This window comes from Stigmatopora nigra, chromosome 17, assembly GCF_051989575.1.
Source record: "Stigmatopora nigra isolate UIUO_SnigA chromosome 17, RoL_Snig_1.1, whole genome shotgun sequence".
Taxonomy (NCBI): Eukaryota; Metazoa; Chordata; class Actinopteri; order Syngnathiformes; family Syngnathidae; genus Stigmatopora; species Stigmatopora nigra.
Window position 1 is genome coordinate 1,962,681 of NC_135524.1, and position 15,853 is coordinate 1,978,533.

General features: G+C 39.1%; 3 protein-coding genes across 5 annotated transcripts; all 3 read right to left on the minus strand.

Moving 5' to 3' along the window:
* Positions 1–450: 450 nt before the first annotated feature.
* Positions 451–3,301, minus strand: mvb12ba (multivesicular body subunit 12Ba). 2 transcript variants are annotated; one of them, XM_077737224.1, is made up of 10 exons: positions 3,114–3,301; positions 2,400–2,522; positions 2,230–2,337; positions 2,045–2,141; positions 1,795–1,924; positions 1,556–1,699; positions 1,372–1,466; positions 1,125–1,180; positions 993–1,052; positions 451–920 (listed from the first exon to the last, which is right to left on the minus strand). In XM_077737224.1, exons 2-10 carry the CDS (start codon positions 2,508–2,510, stop codon positions 834–836), a joined length of 888 nt encoding a protein of 295 aa, XP_077593350.1. In that variant the 5' UTR covers positions 2,511–2,522; positions 3,114–3,301; the 3' UTR covers positions 451–833. The 2 variants fall into 2 exon arrangements, with proteins under 2 accessions (XP_077593350.1, XP_077593349.1); XM_077737223.1 differs by lacking the exon at positions 3,114–3,301 and adding an exon at positions 2,854–2,995.
* A 1,332-nt stretch (positions 3,302–4,633) lies between these two features.
* On the minus strand, positions 4,634–12,743 carry scai (suppressor of cancer cell invasion). Of its 2 annotated transcripts, none has more exons than XM_077738031.1 (17): positions 12,601–12,743; positions 11,543–11,667; positions 11,334–11,429; positions 10,776–10,862; positions 10,593–10,691; positions 10,383–10,479; positions 10,169–10,267; positions 9,877–10,029; positions 9,356–9,457; positions 9,162–9,263; positions 8,948–9,026; positions 8,782–8,881; positions 6,889–6,970; positions 6,756–6,828; positions 6,523–6,696; positions 6,196–6,296; positions 4,634–6,090 (listed from the first exon to the last, which is right to left on the minus strand). In XM_077738031.1, exons 2-17 carry the CDS (start codon positions 11,659–11,661, stop codon positions 5,944–5,946), a joined length of 1,710 nt encoding a protein of 569 aa, XP_077594157.1. In that variant the 5' UTR covers positions 11,662–11,667; positions 12,601–12,743; the 3' UTR covers positions 4,634–5,943. The 2 variants fall into 2 exon arrangements, with proteins under 2 accessions (XP_077594157.1, XP_077594158.1); XM_077738032.1 differs by having other exon boundaries at positions 12,636–12,742.
* Positions 12,744–13,380: 637 nt separating this feature from the next.
* Positions 13,381–15,850, minus strand: LOC144210305 (SWI/SNF-related matrix-associated actin-dependent regulator of chromatin subfamily B member 1). Its single transcript, XM_077736890.1, has 9 exons — positions 15,576–15,850; positions 15,049–15,160; positions 14,791–14,899; positions 14,573–14,710; positions 14,314–14,441; positions 14,069–14,235; positions 13,715–13,905; positions 13,498–13,629; positions 13,381–13,427 (listed from the first exon to the last, which is right to left on the minus strand). Exons 1-9 carry the CDS (start codon positions 15,663–15,665, stop codon positions 13,388–13,390), a joined length of 1,107 nt encoding a protein of 368 aa, XP_077593016.1. The 5' UTR covers positions 15,666–15,850; the 3' UTR covers positions 13,381–13,387.
* Between the last annotated feature and the right edge of the window lie 3 nt (positions 15,851–15,853).

Consider the following 15,853-nt stretch of genomic DNA (forward strand, 5'->3'; position numbering starts at 1 on the left):
CCTGTCAGCGTTTTGTAGGTTTATTATCCTGTCTGAACGAGATGACCCAGAAGTACAAGAACCATGTTCCTTCTAACGCTGTTGTATATTATTGTTAATCTTATTGTGTTGTTGTTAGCTAGTCAACATAAAAATCATAGTGAATATTAAATGTCACAAACACTATAGATACATTTACATGGCATTAACCCAGCTACAAAGAAATTCTAGGGCATCTTATGCAACCTTCTGCACACACACCAAGCAAACAAGATTATATTAATGTTCATGTAATACATGCTTATATGCAAAGGTCTTTGGTCAGTTTTTTTTGTTGTTGTTTCTAATCAATTCAAAAAATGCCTTTACAAATTGCAAATTAATACTTGAGTCCAGTTGTAATATTTTTCTTTCCGGCTGAAATATATAAAATAAAAGCAAACATAGCTCACCAGACAGTAAAATGCACTATTAATTTTATAAAAATCAATTTATTCCAATATTTTTACTTTCCTCAGAAAAGCAACATTTGTCAATGCATGTTTAAAGTCATGAAATGTATCTACAGCTATATTGAACAATGAACTATTCCGTTATAACAGTATTGTGTTTTACGACTATTCACATTTAATATCTGTTTCGGACTCTTTCGGCCATTTTAAACTGCAAGTTGAAATGGACGACAAAATCAGCTTGGAACAAATTCACCGCCGCCACATTTTTGTCCTCCAAACACTTTTGCGGATGAGTGGAATGTGTCAGAGAAGGTCTAGTGGCGTGGCCCTCAGTGGTTGTCAGCACGTTTGTCCCGGGCGTTGTGTTCGCGGCGCCGGATGGACGACCGGACGATTTTCTCAGGCCTCGGAGATCAGCGACGTCCGAGTGGGACTTGGGGGGAGCCGGGCGGCAGCGCTGTGTTCCGTTCGAAAACTGTAATCGTACTGTTATAGAGGAAAATTAAACATAGCTTCATAGCTTCATATGCATAATTGTAATATGTTAAGCATACTCACTTCTTTCTCAATTTCAGCCAATGTTTTGATGGTAATGCCAATGAGATCCAACTGCTGCAACTGGATAAAATGACAGTTCACTCAAAAAAACATTTTTGAAGAACATTTGATGAAAATGAAACAAAAACTCACATCTGATGAGGCACAGGCAAATTTGTCCGAGACTGTGAAAGGCACCCCATCCATTGCTGGAAAACAGGTTCAAATAAACTACACTTAGCATATGCATATCATAATTTGTGGAGCAAGTACAATGAAAACCGTATTGTTTCAGCCACAGTTAAGCACCACTGTGGTGTTGTCAACATTATAACCATTCAATATAAAAAGCCCAGGCATTTTGCCATTTTTAACTTTTGAGAAATGCTGAATATCAAACCCGAAATGGCGTAGAGGTTGGAGTTTTGATGCTCGTAATCTGGTCGAGTTGTGTTTTTCCCTCTGAAACTGGCGGGGAGAGTCATGGAAAAATGCCTGCACAAAAAAAAAAAATAAAGCACATCATGAATGCTATATTTCATCTGAATGTTACTAATTGAAGACCGCAATATGAACGGGCGTACTTAGCGACTGGAGCTGGAGGGACCGGGACCGAAGTGGAGGTAGAATTTATATCCTGGATGTCATTCACGCCTGACGTGTTGGAAGAGTCCCGAGCTCGTGGCACGGTGCCCATACGATACCAGATGCCCATGTTGTTTAGCTCTCTGTAAAAACAAAATGGAGGTTTTTTTCTTGTTATTGTTGTCATCTTTACAAATGATCAGCTGCCGCTGGGAAAATGAGTTCGATTTAAACTAACCCAATAAAGGTGTATTGTGGGGGGGCCTGCTTTGACCTCCCCAGGATTCGAACATCACAGATGGCCGCCTCGGTAGAGTCTCGTGGAATAAACTTGATGCAAAGTCGTCTCTTCCGGAATGCCTGTTCCTCTACACGACAGAAGAACGCCATTTCCATGTTTATAGTTCAATTCAATGCAATGTGTCAGAAATGTCAACCATTTTGGAACAGTGAGTCTCGCCAATGGGCAACAGTTGCTCACTACTTACGCGTGTCAACTGTCTCTTGGATGGGGATGAAGCCGACCGGGAGCGTGTCTTTGATGTCGATCAGCTTCATGTCGACGAGAACATTTCCTAAATGGCTCTGGAAAGACGCAGAGGTAAAATGTATTTCATGTATGCACGATTTCAAAAGAGAAAAAGGAGGGGCTATGTCCAATCAAAAAACGTACATTTTCCTTGGAGAAAACTCTGGTGAAGCAGAGGTATCGGGTAACCTTGGACTTGAAAAGGCCATCTTTCCAAAGGTCAGCATCCAGACCATCAGTTGTTGTCGAAACCTACAATCAACAGTATACTTCAGTTATTATGATTTTATTTTTAAGAAAAAGCGATAACTTACAACATCATAACCAGTGGGTGCTCTACTTCTGGAGGCTACAACGCCAACTCCAGTGATGGGATCCATTGGCATCTCTGGCAGCGCCTCGGAAAGGTCGCGAACTTCAGGCATCGCTCTTGAGCTCTAAAATCAAAAAGGAAATGCTATTTGATCCAATTTTCAAAAACTACTCACCCCACTTCCATACATTGTACTATGTAGTCATTTCTGCAATGTAGTCAAGTGCAAAAAAATGACCAAGTAACGCCTGCGAATGATTGATTTCGGGATAATAACAATGGTAATAACCCATTTTTTACTTGTTAATGTGGGTTTACAACTGTCTCATTTGTGTTTTGTAGTGAAGGACGCCAAATTTCAATTCCATAACGGACACGCGTATTACACAGTCATAGACATAGACTGCCAATTTCCTCATAAAACTTCATTGAGCACTTTATTGCAGTTTTATTACCTTGCGCAACAACCTAACAAGCTCGCACACTAGCATACCGAGATAGCAACACAAGGCCCGATTTTGTAGCTATCTTTCAACAATTTGCCCCTCGTGAGGGCATACAAGTCCTTTGTGCACTACATGGCAGTGACATGTCAAATACGTATTCTTCAAAGCAGTTAGTCTATCAAAAAATATATCTTAATATTGTTGGCATCATTTGAGCCGCTCGTTCTAGCCAATAGCATTAGCATTGAGGGGCCGTTATGTTTACTTACCAAATACGGCTAAAATGTATCTGACTTTGTAGCCTCCTTTTTGTTATTACGCATGCCCCTTTCCAAGCGAGCAGAAGTAATCTTTCGTTGAAATGTATCAATATATTAACATAACGGATTCATCGCTGTCAAAGAATGAGTAAAATGCGTTTATTATGAATCCCACATTGGGGTCGCACAGGACACGCCTTTCTCCAATATGATTGGATGCTGCCCGTAACCAGGGCACGCCCTACTGCAAAAATGCAGGCACGCTATTGGATACTGACTGTTATGGACAGTACCCCTACTTCCGCAAAGAGTTGGAATATGATACGTATATATGGATATTTTTGACAAGAAATTAGTAAAAATAAATAAATAAACGGGAACTGTCATAGCAAAATTATCATGGCAGCTTCCCCATAATTTCATAAACATATGAACTATGCCTTTTTGGGTGGGGTGGGGGTAGCTTTTCGCCCTAGCCATCCAGCACCGACCGAGCTGACTGAAGGACTTGAACCAGTGGGGGTTGGGCTGCGAGACGCACCTGACGCCAATCCACTAATTTCACTTGTGGGACACTAGCCTTTCAACGGTCCGCTTATCCTCACACGTGTCGCAGACCCCAGCCTACTACAGACTACCTGTATACACACAAAATTAAATTATTTGTGATAATTTTTCATAATAGCCGCTCAGTAATTAGACATGAACAGGTCCATTTTGGAATGGCACATTAACATATTTTATTGTCTTACTTTGGCAACACAGAAACAAGATTACACAATAAGTCCTATTTAGTGAGAAGGAAACCACCAGTCTTTGGCACTTAATCATAAAAACAAACATGCTACTTGTAGACATTAACATTTGTGCAATGTTCTCTTTGAACGGAAATTTTTCACAATATTTAGAAATCACATAAACTCACTTTTAATAGACCATCTAGATGGAAAAGGCAAATAAAATGGCTACAGGACAGAAAAAAAACAGGCTTAAGAAACATTTCAAAATGATTTGTGGGGTAGTTTGTGTCTCATTTGTGCTTCGTTGCTATTAAAAAAGGGGATAATAATGATGATACTACTTATTATGCAAGTTTTTTTGTGCAATAGCGTTTGTAATAAAGGTTGCATAATAAAATACTACATCCTATCAGAATCTTTTTAAGAGCAAGCTTGTTGTTGTGAGATACGAGTGAATCTTTAAATTTTTACTAAAAGGTTATTTTCCTTTTTCCAGGCATTTTTTCCTTCTTTTTTTTAGCTAAAAATGTGTCACTCTCAACAATGTCATCTATTGAGACCATCACTAAAATCTTTTAAAACATCACAATCACACACAAAGATGAAGTTTCACTACATGAAATTGAACTAACGCTTAAAATTGGTTAATAATCTCAAAAATTGATATCACCAAAAAAACATGATGGTTTTGTTTCAACATATAAAACGCATGAATAAACCTTAAAAATTCTTTTCGACAATAATATACATTTTAATTCTTTATGTGCCGCCTTGGTGATATGAAAAAAAATAAAACATACCATTTCAAAATAGCATTATTTTGTTCTTCACTTGAAATAATGAAAAATAAATATTCCATGAAACAAAAACACCATTAAAAGAAGTCCAGCATGTTGTAATATTTAAAAATATGATTTTAGCTTCTGAAATCTTGTCGTAAACATTAAAAACACGCTACAAATAAATCAAAATATTTGTGATCCCAAAGTATGAATTTATGAGCAAATAAGCTCTTAAAAAGCCAAAAAAAAGAACATTTAGACACTTTTGACATGATATTTTTATACATTCTATTTACACAAATACAGCCGGAATAGCATTAGTATGAAAAATAGTTTCTCCTAATTTACTGCATGATAAACATTTTAGTTGCCATATTTACTTTTTGCTTCCAACTTGTTTTTTTTGTTTAATAATGCTGGTTTTATGTTCTCGACGTTGCGTCATTTCAGTTCTTAAAATTGTTCTGTTCAAATTTGGCCTCAAACATTTTCAACACGCACTAAAAAAACTCAAAAAATCAAAAATCAAATGTTTTAGAGTGCCACATGTTGACAAAATTCATAGGGTGTATAAATAAATAAGAAAGGAAAATAATTTTAGAAAAATTATTGAATTTATTTGAGTCATAAGATTCGTAAATGAGACGAATAAAGACCACAATTGTCGATTAATCTTCTATTTTTTTTGTGTGCAAAGATCTCAAACGATTGATATTTTGTGTTTATATATTTTTAAAAATGCCAACTTTGGATCATTTTTCCATCAATTGAGTGCGAGTCAAACAAAAATAACAAAATACGCAACAACAAAAAAACAAGCAAAAAAAAACCAAGCAAAAAAAACAAACCCTATTTGGCACTCAAACTAAATATTGTTATTATTAATTTATGACCAATATTTTTTCCCTTCCCTTTTCAAAGAGTTCATCTGATATTAATTGCAAATCACCGATTAAAAATACAGTGCTTATTTATTTATGAATCTGGTCTGGCCTATTACGAAGGGTGAGTGCTGGTTGGCTGCTTTCTCCGACTTTCCCACCCGACGTTTTAATTGGTCCTCGTGATTGGCCGGCGCCAAAATTCATCTGGGATTTTTCTCTAGCTCCCCACAACAACCCATGTAGAAAAGTGACGCACTACATTGATTTGAAAAGCGAAAATTCGGATTAAAATGAGTCATTTGACACTCAATTTACTGCATATAAATCCTTCCAAAAAATGAATTCAATGCGACACGAGGTTTCGGCCTCGGAATTCGGCTGCGTGTGTCGACAGATATTTGGCGGTGTGCAAAAAGAAGGGAAAAGCAGAACCTCAGTAGGCTTCCACCGAATCGTCCCAAAACATGTTCTGCACGTCCAGAAGGGTGGCCATCTTTAAAATGTGCCTCTGCAGAACGCCGTTCTCCACCGTGTCTTGTTTGGGGAGCTCGGGGTACGACTCGGGGAAGCTCTGCGCCTCCTGAAAGTCCCAAAAAAAGACAAAAACTGAACAGGCAGGAAGACAAAAGCAAACTTGAAAATGAATAGCTCATTTTTGGGCATAAGATCAAAACTGGAAACGTACCCGAAACACTTTATGCAGCCTCAACGCGGCCGAACAGAAGACGAAGCGGATGAGCAGAAGTCGAAGGAATTCGTCACCAAAGAATTGCAAAAAGGCTTGATCTGTCGGGGTGATGAAAAAAAAAATAAGAAAAATTAAAAACACTCAGTCATTTTGGCTCTTTTTTGAACGAATGGCTCTTTTCTTTTTTTTGAATGAACTGCTCTTTTTTTGACCCAACGGCTCTTTTTTTGAGAGAACGGCTCTTTTTTGAAAGAACGACTCTTTTATTTTTTTTATTTTTTGAACGAACGGGCGTTTTGGACAAAGTTGAAGGGATGAAATCACCTATGGTCGGCGACTGCGCGATCATTTGCCCGATGTCGCGATGGACTTTGTGTAGAAACTCTTGCGCGCTGTGCCAAAGTTCTCGCCTGACGCTGCTCAAGCCACAAACGGAAAAGAAAGCCAAGAGTGGGCTGTACAGGAACAGGGTGAAGAGACTCCCGCGTTGAGACGGATCTAAAGCGGGATTCAAACCGTTAAAGGAGTCCTAAAGCTACAAAATGTTGTAAACAAACCTTGTACGGTCTTGGGATATACTTTAGGCGACAGTAGACACACCAAAGGTTGGCCAAACATATTGGTGAAATTCTACAAGGGGTCAAAAAAATTAATAATAATTTTGGGAGGTCAAATTATTGACGAACATACCTTATAAGAAGTGCTGTTTGTAGAATCCACAATGATAAAAAGTGGCTTGCGGGTAAAGGGGAGTAAATCACCAGGATGAAGACTGTCAACAAGAAGGATATTACATTTCATTAATGTCATTAAATATTCATTATAAATCCTACCGCACATAAGTGTGCTATTTTTGGTGTGGAAATGCCATTTACTGTATTTATTTGTGTATAATGTGGAACAGAACATTGCTTTAGGTACAACATTTTGCATGTTTTACACAAATAAATAGGGTCAATAGAGTAAGCACTGTGTTAACATGGGGGATATTCTTTAAATTTTATGTCTTGTACATCGGGGGAGGGCGGAGGTGGATTGCTTTTTTGGGTTTCAAGCCATCGGGCAGAGTTGAACCAGCGGGGGTTGGGCTGCGAGACACAGCTAATGTCAATCCACTGATTGCACGCAGTGGACATTAGTATTGAGGAAAGTTTTCTTCTTTATGAAAGGCTACATTTTGTGGAATAGTTTCAAATGAATGCCTTATTTTATGGGATGCTATGCCTTTATATTATATTAAAAGCTTTTATTGTCATCATACACAGCTGCTTATAATGAAATTTGTAAAATATAATTTAAAATGTGCTCTTTAATGAGTCAAAATGGTCAAAAGTCTGCACTTTGATGACCCACGTTTGAAATAGGTCCAAAAAAAACTGTCTTAAACTGGCTGCTTTTTGTCATTCACCACAAACATGGAAAAAGTTGAATAGATGGAGGTTGGGTCGCTGTGGGTGGGGTGGAGTGGGGGTAGCTTTTCGCTCGAGCCATCCAAGACCGACCGAGCTGACTGAGGAACTTGAACCAGCGGGGGTTGGGCTGCAAGACGCAGGTGATGTCAATCCACTGATTGCACGCGGCGCACACTAGTATTGAGGAAAGCTTTCCTCTTTTAACCAAAGCACCCCCGCACTGACTTTTGCCCTTATTTGAGTTTGCCCATGCCTGTTAAATATATGCCTAGTTTTATGGGATGCTCCCTTTTCCTTCATATGTCCAATGCTTCAATTTCTCTCCCTCTTCAATGCTCAAAAGTTTGCAATTTGAAGGTCATAGTTCCAAAAAAACAGAAAAAAATTGAATCAGCAGGGGTTGGGCTGCTGTGAGTGGAGAGGGAGGGAGGGAGGATGGGAGGATGGGGGAGGTTGGGAAGGAGGGAGGATGGGGGAGGGAGGATGGGGTAGCTTTTTGCTCGAGCCATCCAAGACCGACCGAGCGAGCTGACCGAGGAACTTGAAGCCATGGGGGTTGGGCTGCGACAAGCAGCTAATGTCAATCCACTGATTGCACGCGGTGGGCATTAATATTGTGCAAAGCTTTCCACTTTATGAAAGGCTACATTTTGAGGAATAGTTTAAAATGAAAGCCTAATCTTATGGGATGCTATGCCTTTATATCAAATCAAAAGCTTTTATTGTCATCATACATAGCTGCAAATAATGAAATTTGTAAAATATCATTTAAAAAAATGTGCTCTTAAATGAGTCAAAATGGTTAAAAGTCTGCACTTTGATGGCCTCCATTTGAATTAGGTTAAAAAAAATATTGAACTGGCTGCTCCAATCCATCCAGGACATATACATAGGTGACAAAGTTGAATCGACAGGGGTTGGGCTGCTGTGGGTGAGGTGGGATGGGAGTTGCTTTTTGCTCGAGCCGTCCAGGACCGACCGAGCGAGCTGACTGAGGAACTTGAACCAACGGGGGTTGGGCTGCAAGACCCAGCTGACGGCAATCCACTGATTGCACGCGGTGGACATTAGTATTGAGGAAAATGTTGCTCTGTCCAGGTTGAAACCAAAGCACCCCTCCCCCTAGACACTCACACTTTTTGAATTAACATGTCATGGTTGTTCTACTCACCAGTGCATTTCCTTTTGAGACTGATTCCGCTTCTGAGTGGCCTCTCCATTGACGACGTCTCGGTTGGAATTTGTCAGGACGCCCCCGAAATCAAAAGGTCCTAGCAGGGGAAAAAAATAATAATAAAGTAAATGTATGAATCAAGTCATAATAATAATCCACTCACCTTCATAGTCTGAATGGATAGATGGAAAAACCCCAGTTGCTGATAAATAGACCAGCAAAACGCTATTTGCCGGCAATTCCTGAAATAAAACCATAACATACAATTAAATAAATAAATCCAACACTAACACTTGGTTTCCATGGAAACAAGAATGCACCTGACTGCAATCCACTGAATCATTTACATTAAAAAGAAGAAGTCTTTCCGCACTTACTTTGAAGGAGGCAGACAGGAAGGTAAAAAGTTGGCTAAAGGTGGGCTTGTAAAGAAGATATTTGTGAGGGTTTTCCCTTTTGGCCGGCTTTTCAGAGGGTTCCTGGGGGGAAACATACATAATTACAAAGTGTATGAGGCTTGGAAATAAATTAGAAAAAATCAAGACAATCCAAATTTTTATTTTTTACTTACCAGAATTCCTTGTTTTGACGTTTGCGTGGCCAGATTTGCCGGCTCCCTCTCCAAAGTTTGAAGCATACGGAACATGTCGATGGTCAATTCGCTGAACTTCACCTAAAAGGCAGAGAAACAACATTCAAATAAGCAAAAACTTTATTTAAAAGACGAGGAACAGGGAGACAGTTGCTCACGTTTGAACGAAAACAACAACAAAAGAGCCAGAAAAATATCACATTGAATGAAAACAAGATAAGACACTCTTAAAACGAGGATTTACACTTTTTCTAGCCGTAATAAGAAAATGTAGAAGAAATAGTGTCAGTCATTATGAAAAAAAACACATGATTAAATCATTTCTGGAGCAACTTGGTCCCTCAAGACTTGCGTCACCAAAAGCAATAAATAGCTAAATTGAGTTCAAGAACAGATTCCCGAGCCCCTCAGCTATCATTTATGCACTTTTATACTTAATTAGTGAATTTGTGGGTTTTACTCTGTCATAATTTTCAGTAGAAATCATAAAAAAGGGTCACCTGACTGTTGGAATTGCCGACGATGAGGGCGTCGGCCAGGACCAACTGGCCGACCACCATGCCTTGCTCCAGGGGAGGCACGCCCCCTTCTTGAAGACGATAGCTGATGACGGTGACAGAATTGTTGTCGTCTAAAAGTACCACGGGGTCCGCCTGTTTGAAACCAACCCCAAAAAAGTACTCATCACAAAAGTAGCCATGCATTATCCGGACTATAAGTTGCACTATTTTGTTCCGCCAAAGATATTTTTAAAGGCGTGTGTCCAATTTAATTTGTGTTGAAGGTTACTACCTCCACGAAAGACGCCACTTCCTGAAGTACCAGGTTCCATTCCAACTGATCCTCGGTATTGAATCGTTGAGTGTAATCTTCAATCTCTTCGGATAATTCCTGTATGTTTCAGTAAAAAAAATGGGGGTCAAAAAGCACATAATAATAATAAATAAAATAATAATAAATATAATAATAACAATTGACTTCTTCTATGAAGTACATTCTTTCATACCTTGACCAAAATCTTGACTAAGTCCATCTTGTTAAGCAGTAAACACACAACTATATATCGAGCGTAATATCGGAGCTTCTTCACAACTAATTCAGGCCTAGAAGACATGATTAAAAAGTCAATATGACGCTATTATCATTATGTAGTTGATGTCATGCTAAGTTATAAAGCTATACTCTAAGCCACACTGAGTTTATGTTCGACACAAACCTGTCCTCTCGGTTAACTTGGTAGTAGTAGGACCTCTGACGGATGGCCGAGTAGAAAGAAAACGCCTCGTTCAGGTAACTTGTTTCCGACGTACGGAGACTGCCAAAGTTGGGAAAAAGACATGCGTGAGAATATTTCAACATGGGAATTAAAAACAAACAAACATATATGTAAAAGACTCACTAATAATGGTAATAAAGCTGTCCAATCTTGGATGCAACTTCCCCAATTTGCCATCTCTTCAAGCCGTAGCGGGTGTCCAAAACCTGCCTGTCCAAAAATACAGCATCATTATTGATAGGAAATTACATTCAGAATCAGTGTTCAATGTATTTATTCGAGTATAACGTGTAAAATTATGTATACTAAAAAAACTGAAGCACATTTCGGGTGGACAATGTATCACTGCTTTCTGCTGATAAAAAAAGACCCCTCAGCAGCCGTTATGAATAAAGGAAGATGTATAAACTAACTTTGTCCACTAGATGGTGCGCAAGAAAACGTTTTAATGGCCAGTGCTCACTTAGAAAAAAAAGAATTCAAAAAGAATAAAATCAATTGTTTGGTGAGTCTGATGATGATGAATCAGACTTTGAAAAATGTGAAATATTTTGACGATTAATTAGACTTTAAGCCATTTTTATACTCGAATAACTACGGTACACAAAAGTGCAGGATTGCTCAGCCATGTATCCTTAATATGATGGACACATTTGTACATAAATAAATAAATATGAAAACCTGTGCTGCTGCTGAAATTTCCACAGCTTGGTGTAGACATCAAAAGTACGGCCAAAGTAGGACTGCCACTGTTTGTGTCCATACTGGGGAAGGTCTCTACAATAAAATAGATATATTTTCATCAAGCTAAAATGGATTTTGACAAAGGATAGGACATTGAAAGAGTGCTTAGGAATGGAAAAGATGGATTTAGAGACGTCATGTCTCACCGTAAGCCGTTAAAAAGTTGTTTGGATTTGTCCAGGAGATAACAAAAATCGGTGACCGTCTTCCTTTCACCAAAAGGAATGTCATCTTCCGTCTCAGCGCCAGTCATGACGGCAATCATTTAATCCTGAACCAAAATAGAGATACACACGCGTGGTTGAGCAATAGAGATGGCAGAAATATGAATTCCATACCATTCATAATGACGTAGTTATAATGAACAATGAAATGGTAAACAGTTGCAATTGAGTATAAAATTACTATTGACATATTTAACCTCAAATGTAAATAAAGGTATTCCTCTCTGTACTTTGCATAGACATGTTTTTAATCACAATTTGTTTTGTTGTAAATACATAGTAATTACATTAGAAAATGATTGGCTTTTTCCTCCACAGTTGGCCTGTAATTACATTTTTTTTAAAATGAAGTCACTTTAATGGAGGAAAAAAATGTATATTTTTGATCATAATGACTGATTGAATCTGTCCCCCAATTTCCTTACTCGTATCTCAAGGTCCCGCCGTATTGCTAAATATGTCCTTGACTAAAAACCGGAAACACGTCCACCGGTTCTCATCAATGAAAAATGTCTTACGTCGAAGCTTGATAGTGAACGGGCGTTTGCAGAGGAACGAATTGCAGCTTCCCTCAATGGGACAAAGCCACCACACGAACCTAGCTATTACGAGTCCAAAATATCCCACCGTGAAAATAAACCTTAAACTCAGCGTGAGTCATGCAAACCATGTAAACCAAATACGTCCCTGCAGATCGATTACGAGCAAATGTTCACGTTAACATCGATCTCCCCCAAAAAAGGCAACGCCTACTACCAAACACGAGTGAGTGTGCCCCCAAAAATATTTCGTTGTTGGACTTTATACACCGCCATGGCATTAAAATAAAAAAATGAATGTCCGAACACAATGGGCATCGGTTACTACTAACGACGTGAGTTCATTATTGTTACCTTGTCAGTTGAATGGGCTATTTAACAGTGATTGACAACAAGTGAAATTTGAAAATACGATAATAGAAAGCAAGCTATTTAGCACACCTTGCGTTGCATAATGCTTGATAAGGGCACCGAACCTGGATTTGGACACTGGCTGGACACTATTCCATCTTCGGAGAGGCCATTGAAAGCATCTTTTCCTCGACGTTTACTCAAAATCCGGTTTTTAGTCCTGCTTTTTCCGGGTCAGTCTTTCAAAGTAAAATATTTTTAGAACAGTCGTTATAATGCGTTGCGGTAATGCTTCTTCACTAACAAACTGGTTGAAATGTCCGCGTCTAATAAAGTACTATATAAACTATATAGTAAGTGAGAAGCAACACATTTTATGAAAACTACATTTTGAGCAAGTTTTTTATTGCGTTTCCATAAAAATTAAAAAACATGGACTTCACAGGCAAAATAAAGATCTAAGAATGATGGAAATGCAGGTCAACAATGTCAGAATCCAACAAGAAATTGAGAGCCATCATCCTTTCAGCAACCATGAAATAAAAAATTTAAAAAAACACACTACATTGTGAATTATGTATTAAAGCATGCTACAGGAACAACACCTAAAGAGTAAATATAGACATCTTAAACCAAGCTTAAGGCCACAAGGAACAATGATGGTACTTATTTGGACTTTTCAGCCATAGCAACCACATTCCAATGTGTTTTAAACAAAAAAATGAGTCTACATTAGTAGAAAAAAAGGGATTTTGTCATTTCTTAAATGTGCTCTGGTCAAAAAGTGTTTCGATTCATAGCACAAAGTATGTTTTTGTTTTCTTGTCTGTTTTTCCTGATCAACTTCATCTCTTGCAGGCCAAATGACAGATCTTTTCTACCAAGAGGGAGCGGTGTTGGCCAGTCGTCTCATACGTCTACGAAAAAAAACACAAACCGTCAACTCAAATACTGGACAATTCGGAAATGTAGTTTTCATTTCCTCACCTGGTGTTCCTGTCTTGGTCTCTGATCTTTTTCTCCATTTCAGCATCGGTTAGGGTCTCCAACAGTGGGCACCACTGGTCGGCATCCCCCGTGTTACGAATGGCAATCTCCACAGTCGGGAGCGGGTTCTCGCTGTAATCCACAACAACAACAAATACATATGTATATATATAAAATACAAATGGAAAAAAAAGAAATGAATTAGTGGTTATATTACCTAAAGGCGTAGGTTCTCTGATGCCAACTCAGTTGTCCTCGAATGCTGTAAGCAATGGTGGTGACAAATTCTCCACCGAGACCCAGTTCGGAGCACAACTTCAAGGCGAAGGACTCGGGAGAGTTCTCGTGTTCGGACATGTCCCATTCGAATTGGTCAACCAGGGAGATGTTTCCCACGTGGATGTTTAGCTGCATTCAAAAGAGAGAGAAAAAAATACATAAAAATAGGTCTCTCACAGGAGGGTGAGAATACAGAGACAGAAAAAGACATTTTAGACATCAATAAATAGGTCATAACTAAAAAAAAGCAGTAGTGTGTTGTGTAAATATATGAAAAAGGTTTGAATCCCACCTTGATAATGACTCTTTGGTCAGCCTGCTCTTCTAAAATGCTGTCGGTGGGGTACGACTCGATTTGTTGACGGATGGCGGATGTGATGGCCGGCACAAAGGTCAGTGGGTTCAAGTCCAAGTCGTCGCACAGGATTTCCGCAAACATCTCGGGGGTCATCAGTTTTTCTGTTGGAGAAAAAAATGGCATCCAAGTTAACAAAAAGGTCAAAGGAGATGAATTTAAAAAAAAGGGACATGGCTGACCATTCATGTTCCAGGTGAAGGCGTCTCGGAGTTTTTGCCCGTCGATTTCCATGTCCAGGCGAACGGGGACCAGCACCTCCATTTGCGCGGCATTCTCGTGAATCACGGCGGGGTCGTGATCGTCAAAACTGGGTTGAAGAAAAGCCATTTAACATTGCTGTCCTTAGCTTGGATGCTAACTTTGACTTGGAAATGATTGTTAAAAAAAGAGCAAAATAAAAAGACGGTTGACAATAAGAAACATATTACGTCCTCATACCACAGTGGAAAAGTCCTCTTTTTGTCTCGACCCATCCGATTGCGGTTGATGGTGGTGGAACAAGGCACGGCGTCCAAATGATGGGAGCTGTTGGGCAGCGTGGGCACCCATTGGCTGCTTCGTTTGGCCTTCTGCTCCCTTGGAAAGACAAAAAATATGGACGTCACAGAGGTGGTACACAGCAAAACCACAACACCAGAAATGGTAAATATTTATACCTGAGATACGCCGGTGGCTCGGTGCTGATTGACACAGCTTTGTATTTGTCATCGTTGCCTTCAAAGATCTCTTCACACTCAGATGCCTTCAGCAGAGTGACACTGGTGGCTGTAATTGGACAGAGAGAAGAATTAAAATATTAATGTGTTAAAGTATTTTTAGGCCAATGATACATTGAAATAAATATCTCCATATTGGTTATTTTTGGAGTGGTTGCCATTTTGTAGACGAGATGATACTAAGGATGAGATACTGACCATGTGATGATGCTACAATTTTCTTCCTCTCCTCCACCGAAGCGAGCCTCCTCCACAAAGACGGGTATCGTTTGTATAAGGAGCCTCGAAACATACGCAGATAATTTCCAACCTGAAAAAAAACACAAAATGTCAGAAACTCGATCCAAGAACTCCATTCTGAACCTGCAGTCAGTTGACAAAAGGGAATGTTTTAATGTATTTCTTTTATTTTGAAAGGCTACACGGAAACACTGTTCACGTGGATTCATATTATAAGATCTTGACTTAATGCAGGTATATTGTGCTTTTTTTTTCGTTTTCCATTTTAATTGCACAGGTGGGCTCCAGCACCCCCGCGGCCACCGGGAGCATAAGCGGAACAGAACATAATTGAATGGACTTCACTTAACTGTTTTGCACAATAATGCTAAAATACAGCCAAATGAACATGAATTAACTTTAACATAGACGTTTCTATCTGTATTTTGTCTATAATTATGGTAATTACAAAGGGTACATTAACGTAACATCGGTAGATACATTACCTCGGAACCAACCATGTAAAAGTCTCCATCTTGTTCTAACTGGAATTTAACTGGCTTCTGACCAAACGTTTTGCTTAGAGCCAACTGCATTGCTTGGCCGTGTTTGATTCGGTATCGGTGTTAATTCTAATCCGTTTATTCTTCTTCAAATCGACTCCAGGCAGAAATACGATTAGTTTATTGTTGCGCCAATGGTATTCATCTTCTTCGTCTTTTTCTTCTTTGTGACCTTTTTTTCTTCTTCTTCGTGTTCTCTCTTCTTCGTCGTTTTGGTCTTT